Below are 25652 nucleotides of genomic sequence, written 5' to 3'. Positions count from 1 at the left end.
TGTTTCTACTTACTTTTCTTCTGAACATGCGGACGAAACGACTAGAATCAAAAAGCAAGGAAGCAGTCAACAACAACAAACAAATGACAAACAGACAAACAAACAAACCTGTCACTTTAAGTGGCAGTGAGGGCCTGGGACTTGAGGAAATATTGGTTACACTATGTGACGCATACATAGAGTATTTTTTGCTTTTCTTACACTGCTGTTCACTTGAGAGGAAAACCGCAGGCTCATGTTTGCAAAGCCACGAGGATTGTTCACGAGGATTTCGAAAATCGAAAACATTGTGAAGGAAACACACGCTATATAGACAATATTATAATGCTTTAAAGAAGTTTATCTTGCATTATGGTGCGCTTACGACAAGGTAAAAACAAACGCTGGCGAAAGGGCCAAAGTTGCGGGTCAAATCCAGCGACAAGGACACACAGAGACGCGGCGAAGAGGGGTGCTATTGTGGGACATGCTACGTCGAACTCTAATCTTACTGTCGATGCTCTTGCAAAACATGAAGAAAAGCACGACGAAGAAGGCGATGTTGAACTTAAGGACGAGGAAGGATTGAGTGTTAAAAGCGGGCAAACGTTCGGTGCTTTTAGTGTGAGTGGTTTAACGGATTGTTCTAATCCTGTGTTTGCAACTGTGAGACGGTTTTGGGATTCGCCTTCCTCGCAGCACAAAGAGGTCAGTTTTTAATACTGGTCAATCCTCCTTGAGTGTTGATAAAGGCAGCATTTGTAAGCCTGACGTTTATGAACCGGCAGCCTTACATGTGTTGGTTTCTGTTGGATACAGTGCATAGTTAATTTAAGACTAATTGATATAATTATAGTATGTGGCTATGAGTAGAGTGACTTTTCAGCTACATGTACATTGTACTATAGGTTACATGATTGTGTATGTAAGCCCCATACAGCACAATGTACATGTGTAGCTGTATTCATTAGCCTGATGTCTGTTTGCTTGTGATCTAGCATCAGTTTTTTTTTTTGGATATCAACACTGGGCTAAGCTGCAGGATCCCCTACCAATCCTGAACATGCTCTTGAAAACACTGGCTATGCAAATACATCTCCCCATTAGTTACTTATTCATGGCTGTGGCTAAAAGTGGGATGGGGACTGGGATGCGAGGACGCATGTTTGGGACGCAGGACACAGGGATGCATAGCCTGGGACTCAGAGAAATAGGACTAGTACAAAGTAGACATATAATGAGTGGTAGCTTACGGGAACTTGAAAAGAAAGGAAAAGACCAGATGGAAATTGCTATTTCGCTCACCCTGCCCTTCGCGTTCGGTTGTGTAAAGAGCTTTTTGCTGCTGTTCCTCCCTCCTCCCCTCTAGGCGAGTTTGGTATATATTTTAAATGTATTTTTTCAACTGAGTAATTCAGTGATGGTTGTCTCTCATAGGGTTTTCACAGTTACTTTTTGAACTTGCTTGTGGCTCCCACAGAGCTTTCAAGCACCTTCCCCATTTTATTCTGAATGATTATATATTTCTGAATGGGGAAATACATTACATTTGTAGCCTGAGTTTATCAGGCTACAAATGTAATGTATTTCTAACATTCAGTGCATTCTACATCTACATGATGTATTCTTGTGTCTAGAGAATTTAAACCGTTTACTCAATAGGAGTCAAAGTATTGTAAGCTTACTGGGTGCATCAGGTGTCATTAACTTTTGTTCAAAGGTGACTACATATGTATGCGGGTACAATATTAATGTCTGTGGTACACAGGAAGTACTTGACTGCATCTTGTAGTTGTTTTGTTTCATTTGAAATGTACACTGGAACTTGTATACAGACAGGTACATGTACTTATATGTGTTAGTGATAGAATCAAACCAAGTCTCCCAGAAGTACATGTATTTACATTTTACAGCTGTAAGTTCATTTTCTTTTCCAGGTTTGTGCTGTTCTGGCTGCAGTCACTGAGGTAAGCAGTCATATCATTGTTTCTTACGCCAACCAGATTTTACATGTCTGTTTGTACTGTATATTCTAAACATGTATCAATTTATAGTGAAAACTGTCTTCTCTTTGAAAGGATCAAAATCAGTGTCATTTTCAGAGCAGGATATTTTAATAAAGTTACATGTACAACTGTACATGTAGCACATACTCTCATTTGAAATGGTTGTTCTTGGTTACACTGTATGTTGAAAGGAAAGTAATGCTTCACTGGTACAAGTTGCTTTGTTATGGATTTCCACTGCATAACTTGCGGCCCAGAATTGCTGATTTTATACCATGACCTGGTCATGCCAAGGGCTTAATATAACTGTTTCTCCAGAGCTCAGTACTACAGCTGTAGTTTTAAAATAATTTGTATGTCAAATAAGATGTACACAATGTATTTACTACATGTTAATCCCACAGATGTGATAAGTCCATTTTTATGTAACTGTCTACAGGTAATCAAATCAAAGGGTGGCAAGGAATCAGAAACAGAGTACTTTGCAGCTCTGGTGGGTTAAGTTTAGTTTTTATGTTTTTTTTTTTTTAATTATACATGCACAATAACCATATAAATATAATAATTGTAGGGCTTAAGGCTTGGGCAAGAATCTTTACAAGACTAGGCGATAATAAATAATTTAATTTCCTTTCTTTTTCTCTAGATGACTGCTTTAGAGTCGGCTGATGAAATGGAAGCAGTTACTGCAATAACATTTCTGTTGAGTTTGGTTATTAAAAGGTAAAAATTAAAGAATTTGTTTATTTTGTTACAAAAAAGAATCTTTTGTATATCTATTCAGTATGTCTGTTTACACATGTTCTCCAGCTAAATAAAATTATGTATAGACAGCATTCAATTCCATTTGGAGTTGAATGCTCTCATTAGCTGTTGTGGTTCACATTCCCCAAGAAAGAACCTGACTGTTGAATTGATGTGCCAAGAGCATAAAATTAACTAACTTGTGAGGCAGGTCTATTTTGAGTCCCTGTGTGGAAATAAAAAATGTGTTCATAGGAGTAGCGGTGAAGCTGAAACAGGAGTTAAGGAGAGGGGAAGGGACAAAATTTTCTTCTCTTCCCTACCCTCCTTCTCTTGTACCAACTCTCTATTGTGACTGTTTAACCACTTCATGGTGGCAGTCAGATATGCAAACAAATTTAACAGTGCTCATCCACAAAAACTAACTTAAATGATTCATCTCTTTATAGTGTCCCAGATGGTATTCTTCAAGCAAAGTTCTCCAAGTCTTGTCAAGTTCTTGTTAGGATCCTGGCATCTCATGCTGCTGATGGTGCTCCAGGACTGCTCAGACCTGTAAGTATCACTTCATCACCAATTGATACACATGTATGTACAGTACCACTCAAAAGTAAGTTACCACCCTCTCAATCTCATCTCGCGAGACGCTTGAAAAAACTGCAAGTTCAACGCCTCTAACTTCTCTCGAGATTTTAATTACCCATTGTTTACCATACATGTAGAAACAATAAGCGAGCGAACATCGCCTAGTATTAAAGCAAAGATTACCTGTGGTTGAAAACAGATAATTTGACGTTTGACATGTCGGCCATGCAAGCGAGTTCTTCTTCTAAAGTGACATTTTTTTCCTTGATTACATTCTAAGGGCCCACCATATACATGTACGGTACATATGTTCTATACCGGGCTTTCAATAACATTTGAAGAATGTGGCTGCCCTTGTGCAGTGCCCAAAATATAAGAAAGTGAAAATACCGGTATTTCCCCTTAGGGATAGGAGGAGCTGCACAGGATTTTAGTGGCCAGTTCATGACAGCATACCTGCCATTGCTCCTTATTGAAATGAATCCCTGTGTACATGAATTCTACATACTGTACATTGTATCATATTAAATTTTATTTTGTGCGATCTAATTTAATTATTAGTATTACTTTGATTTTCTAATCACAGCTGCTTGCCTGCCTGTGCAGACTGCTGAGTGTTCAAGAAGGAGCTGTCTGGTCAGAATCGTCAACATTGACAACTTACAATGGATTACTTAGCTTTGTGGTCCATAGTAAGCCAAAGGTATACATGGTGGGATTAGTCTTAAGACATTGATTTATAGTTTACGATCTCACTCATTAAATGATTACATGGCATATAGTGCCATATTCTGCTCTCGGAAAATGAAAGATACCGGTAGTTATTTTCTCATGCGATTTGTCAGTGCTTGTCTCTCACCGACTTCTCTGTGTTTGCAATGCAGGTTCGTAAAGCAGCACAAGAGGCTGTCACATTGCTGTTGAAGAAACCACCAGGAGACATGCAACATCACCCAGCATCTGCAACAACGGCTAAGTTTTGTATTCAGCAAATTGAAGAACATGGAGGTAAGGGGTCGCCAAGAGCAGTACCATTTGCCTCATGCAAGGGTTTTAAAGGGGCTATAGATGTCATTCAAATTTAGGCAATTTTGGCACTGACCAACTGGTCATAGAATTTACTGAAATATCATAACGGCTTAAAAGTGTAGAAGAACTCAAAAGAAACATAGAACAGCCAAAAAGGGGCATGGATGAGCAAAATTTGAGAAGAAAAAAACGTTGGCCCGACTTGTTTCAAGTTTATCTTAATTTGTATGAAAGTGTCATTTACAAAATAATATGCTTAAAAATCATCCTTGTTTGCTATGTGGCCATGATTTTTCCAATATAAGACTTGCTCTGCCAATTTGAAGTTTAGAGCTCTTAATTAACAGAAGTAAATAGAATATACCATGCCATTAATGTGATATTATTTTAGATAACCGGTTTTCTGTTGTGCAATGTTTAAGTTCATTTTTTGATTATTATTATTATTATTTTTTTTTTTTCATGTAAAGGATCTTCACAAGGTGCAACTACAACCCTTCATATCATAGGTGTTCTGAAGGAAATACTTCCTTGTCTTCCTGGACAGGTTTGGAAATTCAACATCAAAAAACTGATTGACTTACCCCCCCCCCCCCCATACCAAAAAAAAAAAAAAACCAACCCTCTGCTGGGTTAAAATGTATTATTTTGAAAAGTACTTTTAAATATCACATGTATATGTTACTGTATATTCACAGAGGTGAAAAGATGACAATGTACACTGTATGGGGAGATGTACTTTTTATTAATACATGTATAAACCAATATATTTATTGTTGTGTTTAATTATCTCTTTTGATAGAATGTGAAGACAGTTTGTGAGTGTCTATTAAAACTGATGACATTAGGAAATGTGGTATGTAAATACTCTACAGTTATAGTTGGACATATAATTTTTCTATTAAACTCAACCGACATGTACATGTACATGTATGTCTTTTTATAAATTATTTTCTTTTCCTTTGTGTTTTACCTATCCACTACCTATCTTTTACACTGTATCAAGCTAATTCTGTTTTTAATGATTTTAATGCAATAGTAATGTAAGTAGTTTTATTGTAAATAGTCGTGCATTTTTAACATGAGCCCCTGGTTCGGGAGACTGGGTAACCACTCCCAACGTTAACGACTTTAAATAAAATATTGACCTTATACCTTATACCTTTAGTTACCTTATACTTTTCTTTCCCCATTTAGACTCACACATACATGTAACATGACTGTACTGTATACATGGTTTTCCTATTCTGGAGGCAACATATACAATTTACTAGCAAATGTTTCTAACATTTTTTATGCAAGAATTTTGATGTTAATTTTTCCACTCTTTAGGAATTATTTCACCTTCTCTTGTTAATTTTATGGATAGTCTTGCAACTTCTTGATTTGTGTTTTCTTTTCAACAGATGGTGACTGTGAATGCTCTTCAAGCCATTTACAAGTTGCTTTCTGCATCACCTGACACTACAACACTAAGCAAACAGCTCAATGCCCAGCTCATTAATGTAAGAAGGCACTTTATTTAATTACTTAATAATGTACAGTACCACCTTATTATTGCTTATAGGCACCTGTATTCTTGAAAGCATTTGAGAAGGTTCACTGTACTGGCAAGTTGTTAGCCAAAGGGAAACCTGACAAAATTTAAATCCTTTTACCAGGACGTGGGTAGCACTACTAATACTTCACTGTATCTTCAATCAATCAACCAGCCAACCAACCATCCTCCCAACCAACCAAACCTATTGCAACCATACATGTGCAATGCAATCACCCAATGAACAAAGCAACCAACCCCCCAACCAGCCAGCCAGCCAACCCACCCAACAAACCCCCACCCAGCCGACCAACCGACTGACCAACCATTTTATTTGCCCTAATTCCAAGCTTATCTGTACATTGTTATTATTATCATTGGTCAGGAGCTCTCAACAAACCCTTTGTGGCTTTATAAGGAGAACACTCTAACTTGCACTGTCAAATAAGGTTGTACATGCTACAGGAACCAGAGTTCATTTAATTGCACTGGTCGACCATCTGTATTCCTTGATACCAACAACTGGATAAACTCTTTTTCTAGATGAACTGCTGTTCTGTATTGACTTTGATTTCAAAGTAACCATTACATTATTTACAATGTCTCTGCTTTAGGCCCTTTATGATTATCAGCCAAGTGTAAATGACAATGAACCATCTCAGGCTTGGATTTCAACTATGGAGAAGGCTTATGTTAATCTTGGAAGGTATGTAATTTACAGTTCAGTTTTGATATTCATATGTTCATATTCATTATAATAATTGTGCATGTAAACTTGTTTTCTTTTTGCAGATTAGATGCAGTTCTATGCTACAACCATCTTCCAAGATTTTTTTCTTCATTGATGAGTTACTACTTATCAGATCACTCTGCTCTATCTAAAGCAGCTCAAGACACAATGAATGTAAGCTTTCTCAAACTATTTTCTTTGAAATCAAACTTTTAACTAGACAGTGCATTATATACGCATACATGTATACATTCCCTTTCTTTATCTGCAAAGGCTAGGAGAAGGGTTTAAAGACATATCTTAGTCAAACAATCTCCAACAAGTCAGAATTATATATTACACAATCATGTACAGTGAAATCTTGATTTCTTGAACCCTTGATTTCTCGAGTTAACCTCCTCAGTTGATAATAAACCAAAAGTCGTTGCCCTTAGATTTGCTTCACTTAGTCAAACACTGTTACTCCTGATTTCTCGAACTCCCTGGAGTTTCTTGAGCCAATTGTCACTTCCCTAGGGGGTTTGGGAAATCTGGATTCTGCTCTTAATTGTGTTTTATGGGAGCTCTTCATGTACATTTATTTTTTAATGCTTGGACCTACTCTGCCTCCAATGCCATGAACCTGCTTATCTTCCTCTCCCATCAACTCTAGACATTACTTCAAGACTGTCTTGCTCCTGTTGCTGAAGAAGTGTGTGCAGAGATCACAAAGTCTCCTGGCGCAACTAATACACCATTACAAAAAATAATTAAGTGAGTCGCATTTTTAATAATTATTATATCAATTTATTGGTATAATGAATAATTATGTATACAACCTGTATGCTACATGAACTTTACACAGGAAAATTTAGAAGGCCAATCACATTTTTCACTTCTCTTGCTGGCTTCCTAGTCTGCATAGCATAGTTGTGCAATTGCAAATTAATACAATGTAGGGGTGGTTTCTCTTTCAAATATCCAAGACTAGATATTGAACTCGGAAAGCTGTTGCTGTTTGAGCAGTATAATTATTTATAGTTATGGGGAACGGACTTACAGATAAAAAAGTGGTAAGTTTAGGCTAGCTTTTATTGATCAGCCAGTTCAAGCTAATAATTGCCTGTGTTGTCTGTCTACAGATGTATAGAATCAGGTCTCCAATATCGTTATCAAGCATCTTGGGCTGTTATCTTGGAAGTGATCAGAGTTACATTTGAGGTTAGCTTTATTCGTTGGGTTTGTTTGTCTGTTTCCATACTGTGCATTTAATAATAAATTATAAACAATTATGATAGACGCACTGTACATACATGTTCATAATAAAGCATTCATTAGACAGTCATTTATACTTACAGATACTTTTAAAGATTGTTTTTGATTGCTTGACAGGTCAGTTATCAATGCATTTTTACATCCTTTTGTCAGGTTTTAAAATGAACCAAATTACTAAAATGAGAATTGTATATTTCACAATTGTACAACATTTACCAAGACCGAACAGGCTAAATAAATATACTTTTACATTTCTTTTTCCAGGTTCTTGGGAAACATTGTCGAAAATTACTGAAAAAGGTTAGCCATCTTAATATCATTTTACATGTGTATGCGTTGTTGTTGTGGTGATGGTGGGGTGGCAACGACAGGGCTTGTTTGCTTGATCAATAAGCCTTCATGTTAATTCATTGTATTTTCTTTCTTCAAGCTCTTGATATCCCTTTGCGACTTGCGGGGCACGCATCAATTTCCTTATATCAACAAATTGGACCGAGCTGTTGGAATGGCCATTCAGAAAATGGGGCCAAGGTACTGAATGTCTTTTCTTGTAGTTCTTTACTACTGAATTTATCGCATACAAATTTGCAATTATTGTAAGGTTTGTGTTGTATGCTAAATGATGCGATGCATTTGGTTAATGTGTTTGGGAAATGTTTCTATTACAGAATTGTCTTAGAAGCTGTACCTCTTCAACTAGACAAGGAAATGTAAGAATTGATGACTTCATTTTTGTTACACTTTTTTAAAATTGAATTTGATGCAATTCCGATATTCTTTGTATTACATAAACTTGACTGAACAAAGACGTTCCTTTTCTCTCCAAAATCGAAACGAATCAGGGAGGGTAGGGGGAGTACAAAGCGATTGGGATTTGCAAGCGATTCTTGTGCATCTTGTGAGATTGTGGAGTGAGTGACGTGAGAGAAATCCCTCTACAAAGTTTACCACTGTAACGAGAGTATTAATGTTGTAAACAAAGCCCAATTTTTCAATAAGCAACATTTTGCAGGGTCCGAAATTAAATTTTTTACATCGGCGCCACCTGGCGACCGGACCGAAAGTTTTAGTCGCCAGATGGCAACTTCTGGTCGCCAATGTTTTTCGATTGACTTTCCTTTTACACTTAAAAGACGAAACACTTGTTCTTCTTGTGTATTTTTGGCCATTCATATGCTCAAAAACAGCTTACTTATACCACAAAACAACGATGACAATCACTCAAAGAAATGCTGTACCCGCCTATAAGTAGAGTCTTAAAAAGTCTTCTTTATCGAATGTTAACTCTCTAACATTTAAACGGAAAATACTTTACAGTCTTACCCAAACATTCCGCTCTTTAATAATATAAAAAACATCATTTCCACCAACTTTCTGACATATTTCGACAGGTAGTTTTTCATTCAACACAGTGACAACAAGAACGTGTTGCGTTCGTGGAACGTCGTAGCTTAGTAGCCTGGCATGTAATTGGAAAAATCTAAATCTTCCACAAAGTTTTTTGCATCTGTAGCCTTACCAGTTTCAAGTAAATGACGGAAATATTTCAGCGTGTCCGCGGACATGACATCGCCAGAATGAATATTCATTGCATGGACCATTGCATGCGAAAGAAAGCACATGTCTGGGCGCGCCCGCAATAGTGTCATGGGGAAAACCGCTGAGGAAAACAACATGGCGGCTTGCAATGTTCGAATCGTGTTGATCGCAGCTGTTGGCTGAGCTGTTGGGGAGTTTATACATTATGTAGCGAGAAATTTACTTCAGTGTTATCTCAAGGACATCACTAAGATAAAAAGTGAGTCAATAAATTGTTAAAAAACGGCTCCGAATTTTATTTTTAATCAATTTCTCTGAATACTCTTACAAAGCAACTTAGTCGCCAGTGGGCGATCAGTTGTGAAATTCTGGTCGCCAGCTCTCAATATTTAGTCGCATTGGCGACCAGGAAGGCGCAATTTCGGACCCTGTTTTGTGAACTGCTTTTGAACTTTCTCTTTTTACTTTTGAACTTTGACGTTAGATCCGAGTTTTTATACTCCTTACAAAAATAATTCCCAGTACGATAACGTTAAACATTTATAATGGTTGTTATTCTGTAATACTATTTAAATCTGTCCTTAAACAGCCAACTCTACAGTAAAATTAATATTCTAGCTGGGACCGAAAGGTGCATTCATTTGAACCATGAAATGGATCATTAGTTAGAAGCATCGTTACTCCTCGGCTTGCTTGTTCGGAGTCTTTTGGTTGCCTCGTCACCTTAGTTTTGTTCATTCTTGAAAAATCTGAATGCCTGGAACATATTAAAGAAAAACATTCTAGCGCCTGTAAGTTAATCTGAAGAAACATCACTCTCCTTCCGTTTGTTCAAACGCATACCTTTGAAAGTCATTATTGCACTTGTTGATAACTGACTTTATACAACTTTTCATTTTCAGAGGTGGACCGTGTAACTTTCCTCGCAGTTGGCTCCTCCCTGTATTGAAGGATAATGTCAAAGACGCGGAACTAAAGTACTTTTTTGATGTGATGCTTCCGCTATCAGCTAACCTCAGAAGCAAAGGTAACGCAGCTATAAATAAACAACTACGAGTGTGGGTGCAAAATAGTAAAAACGTGATGTTGATTTGTGGTAGGGCATGGTGCCTGATGTAGGATTTGTAGGATGATGTAGGATTTTTTCATAATTACGCGAAATGAAAATTTGTAGCTTTGACTTGTAAAGAAAAATTGCCATCTGTTCTTAGCGTGATTTAACGAGGCTTTATCTGCTGTACCTAGGTTATGGGAAACTCAGCAATAATGGTTTGAATTTTAACTCGGAAAATGACAAAGCCATTTTCTAATTCTAGTGAGCAATTGCAAGACCAATTTCACTCCCTCGCTCCTTCCGTCGCTTCCTGTTAGACACTTTGTTATCCGCTGACTAGTGCGCCTGGCATATATTGCGCATCAGTGGTCGAACCTGTGATCAGGCGGGGTTTTTTTTTTCTACAGAAGGGATGGAGGGCATGATTGCAGGTTACAGTAGTCGAGGACGAGAAACTGTCTTACATTTCACTATTTTTTTGGAAAAGTACTCAACAAGTAATTATAGAAATACCGGTGCATGTACGCTGTGACGTAAGGATGCCTTACGATATCGAAGAGGGAAATGGATTACAATAAATCTATATATAGGCAAGCCTGATATGAAAAAAAACCTGGTTGTTCGTTTTTACTAACTTGTTGGTAATTTTCTTGAATTTTCTCTCAGCAATGTCGCTCAAGGAAGCAGGGAAACTCCTCGAGAGTAAAGTGTATGACACTCTACAACTTCAAGTAAAGACATTTACAAATACTTTCACTCTTATTCCTTCCACTGAACACAACCTCTCGTGGCCATTTTTACCAGACGTGCAACGTTTAAAACATACATTTACTCTGCTGATGTCGCCCATACAGTACTTTGTTAGAAACATGGAGCTGTCTATCTTGGAATTCCGTCTCAGATACAGTCCGACCTTTATTAAGCGGCCACCCTCGGGACTTTGAAAAGTGGCCGCTTAATAGAGGTAAATTGGATAGGAATGGCAGTAAACATAATTTTATTGAATCTCATTGACTGAAAATGCTTTTAAAAAGTAAACATATATGAAGATAAATCCAAAATTCATTGTAACAAAACATCAAGTGCATTTCCAGCCCATGCATAGTTCTAGCTCTAATACAGAGGGCACGTAGTTGAAATGTACAGTATTTCTTCGGGTTGATAATGTACAGAAAAATATGCCAAACATCGTTGACAAGTTTCTTAGGCCTTTTTGCATCAACAGTTAGTATGTGAAAAAATTCAGCTCAAGATATTTCACAGACGATATATATCATCTGTCACCATTTCGCTTGGAAAGATAATTTGCTGGCCGCTTAATGGAGGTAAAAAACCATATAAATAATACACTTGCGACAGCAAAAAGGTGGCCGCGGCCGCTTAATAGAGGTGGCCGTTGAATAGAGGTATCAAATACAGCAGTTTAGTGACAAACAAATCGGGACTTTGGAAAGTGGCCGCTTAATGGAGCGGGGTGGCCGCTTAATAGGTGACCACCTAATAGAGGTCGGACTGTAATTGACTTGAACCCGCAGTTAACACTAGTGAGGTTGTTAATCATTGCAACCATTCTTACAGTACGAAGCTGACATACTCACGTTCAAAGTTCATGCACTCAGTCGCACTGGATTTCACGGCGATTACTTTAACTTTCCCACGACTTTTTACGTCCCTGACTTGTTTATAAAGTGTAGAATTATAGTGAACTCATAGGTATTGTTGTCTTCTACAGATCTGGGCTCTTTTACCAGGATTCTGCACCCGACCAACTGACTTATGCCAGGTATAATTATTCATAACCCATAGGCATGACAAGGATTAGTAAGTAAAGATAGATTTCCACTGACGAGTAATTATTTTACTTGCGTTTACGTACGTGAAAAGAAATTAGGCACAATATGTGAACGACTTACGTACAGGTTTACACAAGTCATTCATACATTGTCTAAAACATTACGCGTCAGTGGAAATTCAGCATTAGTGTGACAAACTCGGCCCGTAGAGATAATTTTTCACTTTAAAACCCATCCATTTTAATAGTTACAGCCTAGGCCCAAGCTAATGTTAGAACGTTTTGTGTTTTTCACCTCTTTTCATGTGTAGTCCTTCAAGTCTGTAGCCCGGATAATGGGCGTGGCTCTTACAGAGAGACCAGACCTGCGTTTAACAGTGTGCCAAGCCTTGAGACTGCTTGTCTCCAAGATGTCTGATAATGGTGAGTCTCAAGTGAAATGATTTTCGATTTTTTGCTCGCGTCTATGCAGTTAAATTTCAGGCATTTCCACTTGAAATCTATTGTGGTGGCTCACGTAACAGGAAACTCTCGCCATGCGCGACTTTCATGAAACGAAGCGCATTTCTCGAGGCACTGAACGGGACACGTGAAAAACGAGATGCAGTGCTCGATAAGGTGGCAACTAACCTTTGAGTAGTACTTTGGTCATACATAGTTACATAACCATATATGGTTACATTTTTAGGTAACTTTGCCGTTTGTTTACACTGTACATGTAAACATAAATTTATATTAAATAATTCAATGCTATTTTCTATGTCTGTCACCGTCAGCTGAAAGCAAGAACGAATTATCCCTGTATGCAAAGAACTACTTGCCGATCCTGTTTAACTTGTACACCGCGGAAGAAAAGGAAGGCGATCCTGACAGGCTGCCAATACTGGAGACCGTGAGGGTTTATCTGAGCATAACAGATCACAAGGTAAGATTCTGATCGACAGATATGAGAACTGTCTCGTGTAACTTAACATAATTGATTGATTCACTGAGTTATGAGGTAGTTCCCCTAGTTGAAATACCCAATACTTGATTGTGTTGATCCTTACATAAAAATTAAAATCTGCGTCTTGACGGAACTAAAAATAGTACATTTCATTGTTGTATATTGGAGATTAACTTACGAGGCATTGTTCGTGTCTTTGTTTAGCTTGTTGCCAAGTTCTTCTCCAAGGGTCTAGAAAAGCTAACAGCCAGTGAAAGTGATGCGAGGACTAGGTGAGTGATTTCAACTCAATTGAAAAAATATTTTTAGGACGAATTCCGTTTTATATTTGGTAACGTGCTATTACTGTATACATTAGCATACATGTACATGGTGAAATTAATAGGAAATCTGTGCATGTATGTGCGAGTGTTCTTTTTAGGAATTTGATGATAGACTTAGTCATAGCAATGACGCCCTACGTTGACGGGAAAAACGTCAAGATGCTCTACGATATGGCGTTGCCATGGCTACAGGTACATATGTCTGTGTGTTTTTTTGTGTAATGTGATCGTCTCGGTAATTGTAGTCATCGACAGAGTCATGGTTACAGAGTTCCGGTGTAAACCTCCAGTCAGCCAGTCTAACTGTTTTACAATGTCAATATGGTTAGCTGAATTTGTAGTACTATATCAAACACGAGTGATATTGTTTCATCGGGATATCCAAACACCGATAAGAGAGTTGAAAATACGACACGCAGCGGAGTATTTTTGACGAAACTCGAGGTGTTTGGATAGCCGATGAAACATTGTCTCGAGTGTTGGATATATCTTTTCAATCAAACAAAAACTAAGAAGTAAACGGAGAAATAAATTCGTAAAAAAGCAAATGCTAATTCAGACCGGGTATCTAAACCTCCTTTTGTGGTTATGATTTTCTTTGTTTTACATGATGAGTTATTAATGAGTTTGAGAACACGAAATACCAACAGACACATATCTTCTCTTAACCTACTTAAGAGTTAAAATATTATTAAAATGAATTAGTCAAAATCTCTCAAATTTATATCCAGTAAAATCTTTAAAACAGACAGCACCACAGGGACGACCTTTCGAATACATTTCACGTAATTGGTCACTACAAAAGATTTTATCCACAGACACAAGTTGGAACTACAATATTGGAAATTAGGTTGGACTCAGTGAGGCAAAGGGTTGAAAATGAGCTAACAGGGAGTAATTTGAACTTTTTGCGGTTTATTTTAAAGGCCACAGATGTTACGCAGCAGAAGAAAGCTTATCGCATACTGGAGCAGATTTGTGGCGCTGATTCTGAGAGCAGTCAAAAATTCGTTGTGTCCCATCTCAAGGAGCTTCAAGAAATCCTTCTCAAGACGTTAGCTTCATCGAGTTCGGCTTCCAAAACTGTAAGTACTTTTGTGGTTGTAATATACGATCAACTGCATCCGAAGACAAAAGCGTTTTCATGTGACTCATGTGACATGATGTATGCTCCTTCGACAAAAATCATGGAACTTGGTTTGTGGCCAGGCTTCAATGCTCAGTGCAGTGAATCGAAATCTATCCCAAGTCTACTTTGTGAAAGACTAGCTGTTTATAAAAGAGTGCACTTGTATTTGCTAGCCAAAGTAGTGTTCAGCACAGAACATTACTTTGGAAATCAGCAGCCGGTGTGAGTTAAGGCGTTATGATGGTGGTAAAACGAGGAGGGAAGTACCTTCGCCCTACTGTCGTATTCCTCTTGTCCCTTCTGCTAATTATGATGATCAGTATTGGGAGAATAGTGCAAACCTTAACAAGGGGACGTTGTCTTGATGCAAATGTACAACCAAATTTAATCCTCAAAACTAACTCAAAGAATTTAAACTTTAAAAATAGGTCTTTGTCAAAACGTGCAGTAACGTCATTAATCTCTATTTCCTTGTCTGTCCTTTTAGCCCCGTTTGCGTTGCCTTGCTCATATAGTTCGCAAGTTGGAAGATCCTATACAGTTCATTCAAGCGATCATTCCAGAGGTAAGCTAAGGACCCTAAACATAGTCAGTCCTCAATTTCAGGCAGTTTTTATTTATTGGCTCTGTTGATGAATGTGTTGATTTTTAATCAGGTAATCCTTTGTACCAAGGAAGTTGCAGTCAAGGCTCGCTCCTCAGCATTTACTTTGCTGATCGAGTGCTGCAACGCCAGTTTCCGCTCATCGGGCAAAACCAGACAAGGTGAGAGTTTGTGTGAGTGGCTTTGACTGTAGTCGTGAGTAACTTGGGTTATTTTTGAACGCCATTTAGCGGCTTGCATTTCATTCTTGCTTAGCAAATTTCCGCTTTAGAATAATGACCATTAATGACCAACGATGGCCACTCTAAAACAAGTGTTGTGTCAGTCTTTCCAGTTGAGCAGGCTGACTTGATTGTTTAATGAGGTACATTTTTGTTTTTTGTTGGTTCACTCATTATATCTTGTATCTTCTCTTGTATTCTAGAATGTTTGACGTCATTGCTGGAGTTGGTGGTGGCTGGTATCGCAGGCTCACCTCACATGATCAGTGCAACCATAATATCCGTGTCCAGAGTGGTGTATGAGTTTCGAAGTGAGTACTGAAATGAAATGAATAAAATGTTTTGTATTTGGAGACTTTGTAGCTTTAAAAACTCCTGGCCTGGTTTAATTGTTCTATTTTGTGGTTCCCTCTCAGACGAGATTCCCAGTGCATTACTGGAGCAGCTGATTCAAGGCATTCTTGTTTGTCTGCGATCTGTTGCTAGGGAGGTGATCAAGTCATGTCTTGGTTTCTTCAAGGTAAAGTTACTCACCTTGTTTAGGATGCTAGTCCACCGCAGATTTCTCCTTTCCCCTCCTACCACCAGATGTGCCAGGTTGCTCAGACAATTTTCTGTTTACCGTTCACGCACAGCTGGCAGAAAGAGGCGGCGTGAACATGAATCGCTTTCTGTACATCCTGGTACCCAGGGTCATAGTTCCCCTTGACCAGCGGTCGAGGAACGAGCAACCCTGGAAAGTTCCGATTTGAAGTCCGCGGAAAATATTGGACTTCTGGTTGAATTGCGCATGCCTAGCTTTCAAAAGCCTGACCAATGGGCTTTTTGGTGTTTTACTTCCGGTCATTTTTATTGTGTTTCAAACCCATCAGATTCTATCCTGCAACGGAACTTTCGAGAGTCGCTCGTTTCGTCATGCTTGCGCAGTAAGGAACGAAGACTCGAGGTACGAGAATGCTTTCTGTAAGGACACAACAGAAATACAGAAATACCTTCGAGCGTTGAATCTGTAGTTATACGCTCTTACCGCACATTCATCATGTTGCTATAGTTACACGCAATTCAACTTCACGTTTGTCATTTTTCTTTCACAGGTTATAATTTCTGTAATGAGTCAGCAGGACTTGCTGCCCTACGTCCAGGATCTTGTAAGTATCTTGAAAGTAATCAGCTAAACTACAAGTGGGAAAGGTTATGTTAAAGCGATTTGCTGTAACGTCACTCTACTCTAAAACACGCGACTTTAAGTTGGCCAGCTCGAAATATTAACTATAACAAACCGGATCATTTTGTGATTGTGTATAGTCCAAGACTCGTTTTGGAATTTTTAAATCAGATATACAAATATTTCAAATGACGTTGTTCGATCAAAGCTTAAAGCACAAGACCGAATGGTAATCTGGGTATTCAATGGAACTTTTCATATTGGCCTATAGAAAATGTACAAGTTTGTATTTTTGCATGTGAAGAATTCATGAATTTGTTTTCCTCTAAGGGGGGCTTTTCTGTAGCTTTCTTTCAATGTCGGGTAGCCTTGAATATTGAAAAGTCTTCTAAAATTTAGTGTGGCTATAAGTACCTTGTTTTCAGATGGCTGCAGAGAAAGAAAACGTGCAAATTCGCGTTTGTCATGTCGTTATATCTCATTAGTATTCAGCACGTGCAGTTGCTCTCTTCTTCGACCCATACAACCTATCAGTCTTGTCTTTAAGCTTTGGTCGAGCAACGTTAAATGAAATAGCTGTATGGTTAACCGAAAAGGAAAATGTCTTTGCAACTCTAGAATTCTTTTCGATGAACAATACTGTGAAGTTGTCACTCACTCTCTTTGATTTTTAGGTTGCTGGTCTCGTGGCGTGGAATGATGACACGAGACGTCGTTTTCGATACAATGTCAAGGTTCTGTTTGAACGACTCATCAGAAAGTTTGGGTGAGTGGCAAGTTTGATATTCAACTCTGAAGACCTTATCGAGTTTTGCAATAACTTTAATTAGAACTTCTTAATTAGTCAACCTCGTTCCTAGAGTCTCTCCCCGCCTGGGGGCGGGGAAAAAGAGACCCTGGGAACGAGGTTGTCTAATTCGTATTTTTTAGGGGGAGGAGGAGGAGTAGTCTGAAATGTCAGCCGTCCTCTCGTCCCAACCCCCCAACGGAGGGGCGCGGGGGTTGGGACGAGCGGACGGCTGACATTTCAGACTAGAGGAGGAGTTACATTGTTACGTCTATCATGGACGTTAATCCAGGAATCTTTCTTCTAATCTCAGTAGACAACAATGTTTGACTGTGCTCGCGTTTTTCCTGACAATGTACGCGAGTATTAGATATTCTTCCGTTTAGTTTACCAAAATTAAATATAAATAACGTTTAATCACGGCATTCCTGAAAGGTACCTGCGTCCCCTGGGAAGGGGACGGAGATAGCAAAGGTCGGGCATAATAAGGACCTTCAGATCGGATTGTGAGTACTAGATCAACTACGACTACGACTTTCGAATTTCAATCCAAATACTTTAATCTGAAAATTTTGGAAAAGTTGTAAAACTAGTACCTGAAAAACTGTGACTCTTTACGTTAGCTACCAAACAGTATACAAGTGTACACCCGAAGAACATCGCAAGTTAGTGCACAACATTTACAAGACAACCCAGAGGCTAAAGAGACAGAAAATGGCTGCAAGAAGAGAAAGAAGATCAGTAAGTGCTAAATTTTTGTTTTAAAACTCTGTTTTTTTTTTTTATTTGAATTCTGTGCTGTAGAGTTCATAAGTTATAGATTAAAATACTGGGCGGATTAAAAAGAAAAAAGAACTATAACTAAAAATAACTAAGGAGTTAACAAGTCTCGGAAGCCAAACTACATAGAAGAAAATACAATTTTAGGGTCGGAAAAGCACAAAACACAACACAAACATGCACTCATCTCTTACTGAAAAGGGAAATAAGTCAAATACATTTTACAAATCAATCGATGAGCTTCCTTAATGAAGGCAGAGATAATAGAAAACTCCATTGGCTGAATAAAGCTAGAGTGGCTCTTATTGGGGGTTATTTCCGGTCTTTGAGGGTGTATTTTGATTGTCTTGTCCTTTTGCTTCTAAGCACGAAGACACAGAACGAATAGAACAAGAAACTCCACAACTTGAAAGGTTGGTTCCAATCACTTCTCTGGTTTACCTGTGTTGTTGCGCTAATCATGGCTTAGAAATCACCTTATTGGAAAGCTAGACGTGTTGGTATTTCGTATACAAAATTCATGTACACTGTTTCCTTCTAGTTATGAAGACCTCATGTTCGGAGAAGATGAAGGAGAGGAGCGACCAGGCATGAAAGCAAAGAAAAAGGTGAAGATATCCTGTCGTTTTTAAATGACGATTGGAAATCGCTTCTTGGAAAGATTTCATTGACGTAAATGAAACCTGATTGGAGGCGGGTTTTGCCATTGCGAATAAAAAATTGGTTCTGTACACGATAAGTGTGACTGTTATTCAAGCGAAGTTATAGACCTTATGAACCTTGATTTAGGGCAGTTTAAAAGCCCATTCATTGGTCTTTTTTAAAAAATCTCGTTTTCTTTTTACAGGCGACGAAGGCAGGTAAAGCAAACGAACGTGCGAAAGGACCGAAAGCCTGGATCCGAGAGGGAACCGAGGAAGAGCCTGTAGATTTCCTTGACCCAGCAGTTGTACAAAGGGTTGTGGGTAAGTTGTATTCCTCGCAAGTCGTTATGTAACCCTGTTAGCCTCTAGGTCAATACTAAAGTTTTTTAATAGTTACACCACACTCTGTTTGGTTAAATCATGTTGGTCGAAGCAAGTAATTGAAATTGCATGGGTAAACAAACAGACTCGGGGCAAACACTTTACTTTCGCGAGTATTTAAAATTACTTCCGAAAGTTGTCTAAAAGCATTCGACAAATCTCACAATTTCGAGAAACTCGTTTTTTGACGTCAGGGCGTGACAATCCAGGTCTATACATTTTTTTTTTCGTCTGAAACAGTCCTGGTTACTTGTGTTTCTCTTTTTAAAGCCACTGATCCAACCAAGCCTTCCAAACGTAAAGCGACAGATGATTTCCAGACCTCTGCTGATGGAAAGCTCATTATACCGGATGACGATGACGAGGAAGAACAAAATGAGCTTGGATCCAAACGCAAAAGAAAACCAGGTAATAATTCTGTGTGATACGCTTCATGAAAAGAAGTCGCATGTTATTTACCATAATATGGAATGTATCAGTGCGTACAAATGAAGATTAGTAGTAGCAGTAGCAGTAGCAGTTGTTGTTCAGTTGATGTTGTTGTTGTTAATATACCTTTTTGACTATCGTTAATTTAATTAACCGTTGACAGGTCTGCAAGACTCTGATGATGATATGGAAGAGGTAAGTCGCATTACTCAGATACTGCGAGTCAGAGCATGACTATCGACTCCACTAGCCGCTATTACGTGTCGCTCAAGAAACCCAGACATCAAACTCGTCGCAGCCTGGGGATCAACTTGAAAGGTGTAACTCGACGAAATGGTTGCGAAGGGCGGGACAAATGTGGAACAAAATCACTTCTGAAACAATCAAAGGATTCTAGATTTACCCGTTGTGGTAGACAGCACCGAGTTGTATGGGAGTATGCATCCTGTTTGTCATGTACTAGTAGGTACACGTTACATCTTCGTTTTCCGTAGGGTACATTGTTGAGCAGACAGGTGCGAGAAAATAAGCGCAAGTTGAAAACTTGCGTCCACGTGCGTCTCCGTTTGGCCAGGACTTGCGTTGTGCACTTGCGTCGACTTGCGTTCGCCTTGCTCGGCATCTAATTGGCACGCAAGTCAACGCACGTTTTTCTCTGTAATGTTCAACGTTGCTAAGTTCAATCTTACATTGAACTTTACAGCGTTGAACATAACAGTATTCAATGTGTTCATTTCAATTAACGCTGCGCAGGACACTCATATTTTTCGGCAAGTTTTTCTCTGTTTGGCCACCCAAAGCAAGTCAACGCAAGTCTTGCTGTTTACTTCAAGCACTGAGTAGTAATGCGCGCACAGAAGCATTGAAATGGCTTTTTGACAACTTCCGTGCACTTGCGAGCCCGTTTGGCCAGCCAACGCAAGTCTGTACGCAAATTCAGCTTGCGACTACTTGTGTCCACCGTTCGACCAGGGCTTTAGCCTGAGATTCATATATTGTCATTGTTTCCATGTTTCCATCAGAGTCCATCTTCAAGGAAAAAGAAACGGAGCTTTGGGGCTGATAATGACGACAACGACATTGACGAAGGTTTGTTTGTTTGTTGGCGGGTGTACAGTTGATGTAATTTCACTTTCCAAATTAACTATTTGAGTTACTGACTTGGGATTGACTTCGCAGGGGTTTCGTCAAAACGTGGAAAAGGCGAAAAGGCAGTTGGTGCTGAATACAAAGCAAAGGTATGTTTGACCGACCGACTGGTCTTTCTGTCATGTGAATCTTTTGCCTTGTGCATGTGTCTTCCCGTATAGTTCCTTTGAAAAGGACAGTTAATTGGTACCTTTCTGACTGCTTGGACGGATACTATTAAGAAATATCTTTGTTGCCCTTTGATAGAAAGCGGGAGGTGACGTGAAGAAGAAAGGAAAGCCAGATCCATTTGCTTACGTACCGCTTCAGTTAAACACGCTCAATAAACGGTAAGTGGTGGAGATACGGGTAATCTCCTCGTGGAATTTGATAATCAGATCGAAGTTGAACCTGTACTAAACCGACTCTTTACACCCGCCACCTCGAGCCGGCTCATTTAGCCAACTCGTGGGTTTCTTACATTTGAGGGTGAGGACAGAACTAGTGAAAATCAAGGTGTTTTTAAAGTAGCTTCAGGTTTTGTTGACTTTTTGTTTTCAGCTTGGTGCTGTTGTCTCGCAATCTTTTAAAATTGGCTGAATAACCTTCGTTATATAGTAAAAAGTGACAAGTGTTACAGTTCATTTGGATTAACTAAATTTAAAGGCCAATGTATGGTCATTGAAACGAATATTGACGTGCTACAAAACAAAATGTGAAAATTGTTTTAAGTTCGGGGATACACCAGGGTTTCCCATTGTTTTCTGTGACATACTGTGTGAGAAGTCTGTATTAAAGGATTATCTGTATTCCATTTGGTTAGAAAACAAAGAAAAATGGCCGGTCAGTTCAAGGGACTGGTGCGAGCTACCAAAAGAGGAGCAGCGAACGTCCGGCACAAGAAAGCAAAAAGATGACGTCATACTCACACCACGTGATAATAAGCTGTAGTCTTAATGGGTGGTTGAATCAATGAATGAAAGAGAGATTGAGCAAATGGTTATTTATTTTCTTCATAGCTGAAGTACCATCTATTATGTCTATCTATATGTTAATTTATGATGTAAACGTTTCCACTTTTAAAAAAATGAGCATGAGCTTCACAACGTTCACCTATTGTGAACGTTTGCAAAGCAGCCTTCCAGCTTTGAAATTAAAACATCTTGCCCTATAATTTTACTTGGTGGTACATTTCGGAAAATTTTTTCCCTATAATTTCATAATTTAAGGTGCAATATATCAACAACAAAAAAGTGTCTTGCCGTATTATTTTAGTGTATTCTATATAATAAAATTAAAAATACTAGTCCAGTATCATTTGACTGGATTCCATATATTGAAAATTTTACTACCTATTATTTGATGTGCCGGTGCAAAATTCGTCTTTTCGTCTAACTGTTACAACCAGTCGAAAATTCATCCACTACATAATAATATAAAACATACCACTCAATTTGACAACATTAACTATTTCAGCGTCCCTCCTTGCTTTTAAACTTTCCTTTTCTTTCTATGCTTTTTTTTTCTGACTATCTTGACATTTAAAACGTAGCTATCTTCAACTTTAGCCTGCAAACACGTCGTGCTCTTCCATTCAAGTCCAGACTACACCTTCCTCACGCACCCAGCATTTTCTTCATAGTATATCCCTGCAAAACAAAAACCGGATGCAATCAAAAGTTTCCATTTTATAAACTTGTTTGCTCCATGAAGCCTACAGTGCAGGCGTTTGTTTATAGGCGAGCGTTAGATAATTTTTGTTCGTGTGTATTTTGCCTTGGAGTCGCGAACCTAAAGGGCTGAGACGAGAGAACGAAGCCAGAAAGGGGGAGGGGGCGGGGAACCCCTCCGCCCACACTCTTCATCCAGCCTCACTCCTACTCCCTAGGACGCGTTTTAAGTCACTCTCCAAGCCTGTTCCGAGTTCGAGTCCATGAAAATGCGCCTGTATTGCAGGCTAGCTCCATGATGCACGTTTCAGTAATCCGAAGTAGTCGCTTCATTGAAGCGCAGTCGAGCTAAAGAGTTTATCTGTTGGGTTATCACGTCGTTGTGATGTGAGCTTACAAATGGTGTGCGTCAATAAGGGTAAATGGAGGAAGAATTCACAGCGCTTTCAGAGAATGAACCCAGCTTAACATATGTACGCGACGAGCCGACTTATAAATTACGCCGCGTTTCCGCTTACGAGAGAATAGCGCTAGTGACTGTGCTTAACAAGCTATCCCAGTTGCTTTGTTTGCACCGTAAGTCCCCTTTCTAAACATTTTCAATTTTTAGGGAATTAGTTTCTGGTCAGGAAATGTCTAATTTCTTGTTGCAATGAGGGAAAGGCAATGAATTTGGCTACCCTGCATTTCATAAGTCTTATTGAAGACTAATTCAGGAGGAATGTTTGTTTTTATGAGTGGCAAAAACACAATCTAATGTGATGATAAATGGACGTGTTGAGTGAATACAAATACGGTTTACTTACCGGTGCTGCGTAAATGAAGAACGCAATGAGAGAGACAAGGAGAAGGAATATCAGGAAGCCAATGATATACCACTTGTACCTCCCCCAGATGATATGGCGGAGAGCTTTCAGTGGTGACGTAAACCATGGAAACGAGGTCGGAGGGCGACTGTGGAGAAATTCAAAATTCGTTACCGTTCAGTTAGGACAGTAAATTATTTACAGGAAAGGATAACTTTTGATTATATCGTTTTGTACTTTAAACTTTTAAGAGTCTTGGAATACAATGCTTTATGGCGACAGCTAACGTACACAAACGTGACTCGCTTGGATTCAAGAACGGTCAGGGCTGCGATATTATTACTTGACACTTCGACAAAGTGTAAATGTCCGCTCAGTGACAACACGTGAATCCGAAATCAAATTGAAAGCCGAATATTACAAATCGAAACCGATATGTATTGTGATATCTGGACCGTAAGAGACCCGGGACACTTCTTCGGTCGCATGGCACACCTTTCATAACAGTGCAAGCTTCTGTTTCCGGACTCATCAAAGTAGTGTAAACTATTAAATTGTCTAGAGGGCCACAAGTTTATCAGAATTTTTCTGTTACGTGCCACCCTCTCTAAATAAAGTTGCATAGCTACCTACCTACCTACTTAAATGCTTCAGTGAAATTGTTTTAAAACCTACTTTGGTTCCTCCAATGTAGGATTCTTGTTCGGATCGTCCCTCCCTTGTCCGGCCGGTTTAGCCTCTGCCTCCGCCTTTGTCATGGTTTCCAAAGTCATCTCAATTTTACCCTAAAAGAACGAAAGAACTTATGACTACTACACCCTTTTATCCCGAAGCAAAACTCCTGTAATAAGGTATTTCATGTGAAGATGCCGTAGAAAACGATTTCGTGCGCAGTGGTGTAGAAGCTCTCGTATGCGTGTAAAACTTATTTTCCAATTGCTTTTGTTTTGGGGGCTTGTTCCTCTCGAAGGATAGAAGGATAGCGAGCTAGTCACGAGGCCCTGCCAGGGTAAATTCCGACAAGCGACATGGCCCAAAAAGTAGCGACAGCATACTAATAAAATCACTCGACAAACGACAACCCTTTTGACAAAAACTTAAATTCCGACAAGGACAAGCAATTTTAATTCAATTTAATTACCGACAGCGACATAAAGAGCGATACATTTTCCCCAAAAAATTGTGTCCCCAATTAGTCCATAAGGGCTAAACACACAGACACGGTAATAAAGTTTTTATCTTATCTTATCTTATAAAACAGCTACACCGCACATTTAGACAAGCGACACGGGAACCCCCGCTAGCAGGGCCTCAGTCACGTGAGACGTTGCTAAAAAGCTACCCGACCCTTGAAGTGACAACCATTACCGTACCGTGTTCTTCAATGTACCAGTTTTCATAGAACTCATCGCCCAAAAGCCGTAGCATCGTTTCTGCCTGAACAAGTCCAGCTTTGGTGCAGAGTCTATGTCACTCGGCAGCTTGCAAGAGCGGGCACTGGTCGCCGGTTTCATCAAGGAGGTCAGGTCAAGTTGCAAAGTTCCTATAATATTCATAGGAAAAATGGTTGTTAAGCCTGGCTTTCACTAGCGACGCAAGCACAAGGATAACAGCTCTTATTTCACCGCGAAAACGGCTTCGACTCAAGTAAAAGCACAAGACACAATAATTTTACTCGCCGATTTCAGATAGCAAGTTTAAAATCAACACCAGTTATTGCTTGGAGCACATACCTAGGAAATCGTCGTTTGCGAATCCCAGATCGTTGTCCCATATTTGGATCATTAAGCGAGGTGTCAGTTTCTCTACGGCCTCGTCAAGACTCCAGAAATGTTCCTACGAAAAAAACCCCAATACACTGTCACCCACCCTGTTCTCTATTATGTATTTTATAGATAGCATGAATCGTTTCTCTCGATAGGCTCGGGGTGAGGAAGAGACATAATGACAACCTCGCCGTATATATCTAAAAAAAGTGTTCGAGGTTTTGTTTCCTTTTCCAAAATAGCATTTTTTTAGGGCGGAGCTGCACACATTTCGGGAGACGCGATCGCACGCGCTTGCCAGAATCACTTCGAGCTAATTGTGGGCCACTAGTTTGGGGTAGACTTGCTTGTTCGTACCTGCCTCCACTTCACTTCGTCCTAACCTTTACTCTAGCTCGATTTCCTCGGAAATCGGGACACGGCAACAGCCTTACCATTAATTCGAAAAGGAAACTGAAAAGCCCTTGCTATAAGTATCATTATTATACATTAGAATTACTTTGAAGCATGTGATTGGTCGAGAGCATTCAGTCAATATACAGTAGCATGTGAACTTGACATGATAACCCAATATCTGCAGCAGATATTGGGTTATCATGTCAAGTTCAAAGTCCGCCTAGTTTC

General features: G+C 39.2%; 2 protein-coding genes across 2 annotated transcripts in view; one reads left to right on the top strand and one right to left on the bottom strand.

The window, feature by feature from the left end:
* The first annotated feature begins 256 nt into the window (after window positions 1-256).
* On the top strand, window positions 257-21781 carry LOC144643385 (RRP12-like protein). The gene is made up of 41 exons (XM_078502601.1): window positions 257-687; window positions 1917-1946; window positions 2425-2478; window positions 2632-2708; window positions 3179-3284; window positions 3901-4017; window positions 4199-4322; window positions 4814-4890; window positions 5146-5199; window positions 5750-5848; window positions 6495-6586; window positions 6673-6784; window positions 7263-7363; window positions 7732-7810; window positions 8129-8164; window positions 8295-8395; window positions 8533-8574; window positions 10306-10430; window positions 11124-11188; window positions 12190-12240; window positions 12561-12672; window positions 13026-13174; window positions 13400-13467; window positions 13617-13710; window positions 14445-14603; window positions 15135-15212; window positions 15304-15412; window positions 15676-15783; window positions 15889-15992; window positions 16567-16620; window positions 17312-17403; window positions 18048-18165; window positions 18571-18617; window positions 18746-18812; window positions 19052-19169; window positions 19500-19637; window positions 19822-19853; window positions 20681-20747; window positions 20838-20896; window positions 21054-21136; window positions 21610-21781. Exons 1-41 carry the CDS (start codon window positions 352-354, stop codon window positions 21701-21703), a joined length of 3828 nt encoding a protein of 1275 aa, XP_078358727.1. The 5' UTR covers window positions 257-351; the 3' UTR covers window positions 21704-21781.
* LOC144643384 (myoferlin-like) overlaps window positions 21775-25652 on the bottom strand; it is a 136435-nt gene continuing 132557 nt past the window's right edge. Inside the window, exons 56-60 of the mRNA XM_078502600.1 lie at window positions 24996-25098; window positions 24636-24805; window positions 23938-24047; window positions 23263-23410; window positions 21775-22435 (exon numbers count right to left, since the gene is read on the bottom strand). Of these exons, the coding sequence (XP_078358726.1) occupies window positions 22403-22435; window positions 23263-23410; window positions 23938-24047; window positions 24636-24805; window positions 24996-25098 (564 nt within the window). The 3' untranslated portion in view covers window positions 21775-22402. The remainder of the gene's footprint in view (window positions 22436-23262; window positions 23411-23937; window positions 24048-24635; window positions 24806-24995; window positions 25099-25652) is intronic.

Source organism: Oculina patagonica, chromosome 2, assembly GCF_052425735.1.
Source record: "Oculina patagonica isolate OP01 chromosome 2, crgOcupat, whole genome shotgun sequence".
In the NCBI taxonomy this organism is placed as follows: Eukaryota; Metazoa; Cnidaria; class Anthozoa; order Scleractinia; family Oculinidae; genus Oculina; species Oculina patagonica.
The sequence above is the reverse complement of the archived record's forward strand: the minus strand, read 5'-3'. Positions and strand labels throughout refer to the sequence as shown.

Coding starts and splice junctions, on each gene's coding strand:
- LOC144643385 (XM_078502601.1), top strand. CDS start 352: ATGGTGCGCTTACGACAAGGTAAAAACAAACGCTGGCGAAAGGGCCAA. Junction 15,413..15,675: donor ATCGGGCAAAACCAGACAAG/GTGAGAGTTTGT, acceptor CTTGTATTCTAG/AATGTTTGACGTCATTGCTG. Junction 15,993..16,566: donor CATGTCTTGGTTTCTTCAAG/GTAAAGTTACTC, acceptor TTTCTTTCACAG/GTTATAATTTCTGTAATGAG.